This window comes from Apium graveolens, chromosome 11 (assembly GCF_009905375.1).
Source record: "Apium graveolens cultivar Ventura chromosome 11, ASM990537v1, whole genome shotgun sequence".
In the NCBI taxonomy this organism is placed as follows: Eukaryota; Viridiplantae; Streptophyta; class Magnoliopsida; order Apiales; family Apiaceae; genus Apium; species Apium graveolens.
The window spans coordinates 73,791,429-73,793,625 of record NC_133657.1 but is presented as its reverse complement, the minus strand read 5'-3'; the positions used below and the strand labels follow the sequence as shown (position 1 = coordinate 73,793,625).

Sequence of the window (2,197 nt, the reverse complement as noted above, 5' to 3'; positions counted from 1 at the left end):
GGTTCGTTTATGAGTACACAACTCTTTTAGAAACTTAGCATACGAAGGAATTTGTTGAATGGAATCTAAAAGAGGAATGTTGACCTTAACTTGCTTGAAAACTTCTAAGATCTTGTCTACTTGAGCCGATTGTTTGTTCGAAATAAGTCGTTGAGGATACGGAGCTTTCGGCATAAAGACTCTTTTGTTACATAAATCGGGGCTAGGTTTCGAAGGTGGTGCAATCGAATGAGGTGTTTCGCTAGACTCAAAATTCTCGGATTGCTTCGAGTGATCTAGACTCGAACTCAAAGGTGAAGGATTAGGTTCCAAACTCGAATTCTCTTCTTCGTTAGCATCAACACCAATTCGATTTCTCACTTGATTTCCCGAGCGTAGAGAGATGACGGCGTTCACATCATGAGGTCTTTGATTAAGCGGAAATTTAGGATTCACCTCAGGTTGACTTGGAAACTTATTCTTCTCGCGCTCACAAATTATGTTAGCTAATTGACTCATTTGAACCTCTAACTTAGATATGGCTTGGGCATTGGAATTCAATAATTGCCTATCTTGGGTCATGGTTTGCATGAAGGCTTGTTGAGATTGAGTCAAATTAGTTTGAGATTTTAGCAAAGCCTCAATACTCTTTTCTATGAAATTAAGTCTCTTATCCGAATCATTAAACCCGGGAGGATTCACAGTGCTTGAATTGGGTTTGGATAAGGATTTTGACTAGAAGTGGGGTAAAAGTTTGGATTAGGCTTTTGAAAAGTGGGTTGAAGAGATTGGTAGTTTTGGCATTGGGTCCATGAAAAATTCGGGTGGTTCTTCCACCCAGGATTGTATGTGGGTGCAAAAGGGTCATTCCTAGGTCTAGGTTGAAACATAGCATTCACTTGCTCAAACTCTTGAAAGTTTTGAGGTCCATGACTATGAGAGTTATAGTTCGCACACATAGACGCTTGGGAAGGGGCATTAGTGGTTTTTAAAGCTTCTAATCTTCTAGTAAGAGTAGCTAACTTCGCTTCGATTGCTATAGAATTACCCACTAAATGCAAGCCTTTGTTAGCAAATGAACCGAGTGTTTCCTTGTGCTTACTAGGCTCCCTAGTAGACTCCCACAACATGGTTTTTTCCGCTAGTTCCTCGAAGAACTCCCAACCCGGATCCTCGTCTTTTTCCATGAATTTGCCTTGACACATAGACTCTAACAATGCGGTTGTAGAACTATATAAGGCCTCGTAAACAATCTTACAAAGTCTCCACTTTTTTATTCCGTGGTGGGGATATTGGGACAAAAGATTTTTAAATCTGTCAAAATATTTCCAAAAAGACTCATTTTCCTTTTGATGAAATTGATTAATCTCATTTGTAAGTCTCGTAGTCATATGATTTGGAAAATATTTTTTTAGAAAAATGACTACGAATCCCTCCCAAGTTGAAATAGAATTAAACGGTAGGCTATATAACCATTTTTTAGCATTTTCTTTAAGAGCAAAATTGATTAGTCTAAGCCTAATGGAATCCTCGGTCAATTGCTGGAGTTTTTGTAAGACACAAACCTCCTCAAATTCATGAATAAAAAGATACGGATCCTCACCTTCACTCCCGGTAAATTTAGGTAACATGCTAATATGATGACCTTTAATTTCAAAATTATTACTATTAACCGGTGGAAGAGTAATACAAGAAGGTTGGGCCGAACGGGCGGGGTAACAACGATCCTTAAGAGAAACTGCCATGTTTACTACGGGTTCAAGAATTTCTACGGGTTCGGATTCCGATGAGGAAGTACGCTCAATTGGTCTCACTAACCTAGATGAATTATCTCTAATCCACATAGTACGCATAAACAGGATAGGAATTAAGTAGCAAATAAGTGCGAGAATATAAAACACGCAAAAGAAAGGGTGAAAAATTGAAAGAAAAATTATAAATCTATGGTTCCCTAAAAAACTCTAGACTTGCTCCTAACAAAAAGATATTACTAAAATTCACAAAACTAAAAGTATTCTTTCTGATTGGCCAGGTAAGCTTTCGCTAGCCTAGACACCAAAGAATGAATACTTAGAGATTTGATCGTTTCAGGTTTTCTTCCTAGTTGAGCGCAAAGTCCTAGGGGCTAACGTCTACTTAATTTTATTAAAAAGGCTATGGTATGCAAAATGATGGATTTAATGGTTGTGGGCCAAGGAAAGAGTGATGAAATCTCTCC

The 2,197-nt window shown here is 38.2% G+C and overlaps 1 protein-coding gene across 1 annotated transcript; it reads right to left on the bottom strand.

The window, feature by feature from the left end:
* Window positions 1-677: 677 nt before the first annotated feature.
* Window positions 678-1,724, bottom strand: LOC141695600 (uncharacterized). The gene has a single exon (XM_074499837.1). The coding sequence runs from the start codon at window positions 1,722-1,724 to the stop codon at window positions 678-680; it is 1,047 nt and encodes a 348-aa protein (XP_074355938.1).
* Window positions 1,725-2,197: the final 473 nt, after the last annotated feature.

Excerpts from the sequence above, each read along its gene's own strand:
- LOC141695600 (XM_074499837.1), bottom strand. The coding sequence starts at position 1,724 with ATGGCAGTTTCTCTTAAGGATCGTTGTTACCCCGCCCGTTCGGCCCAA.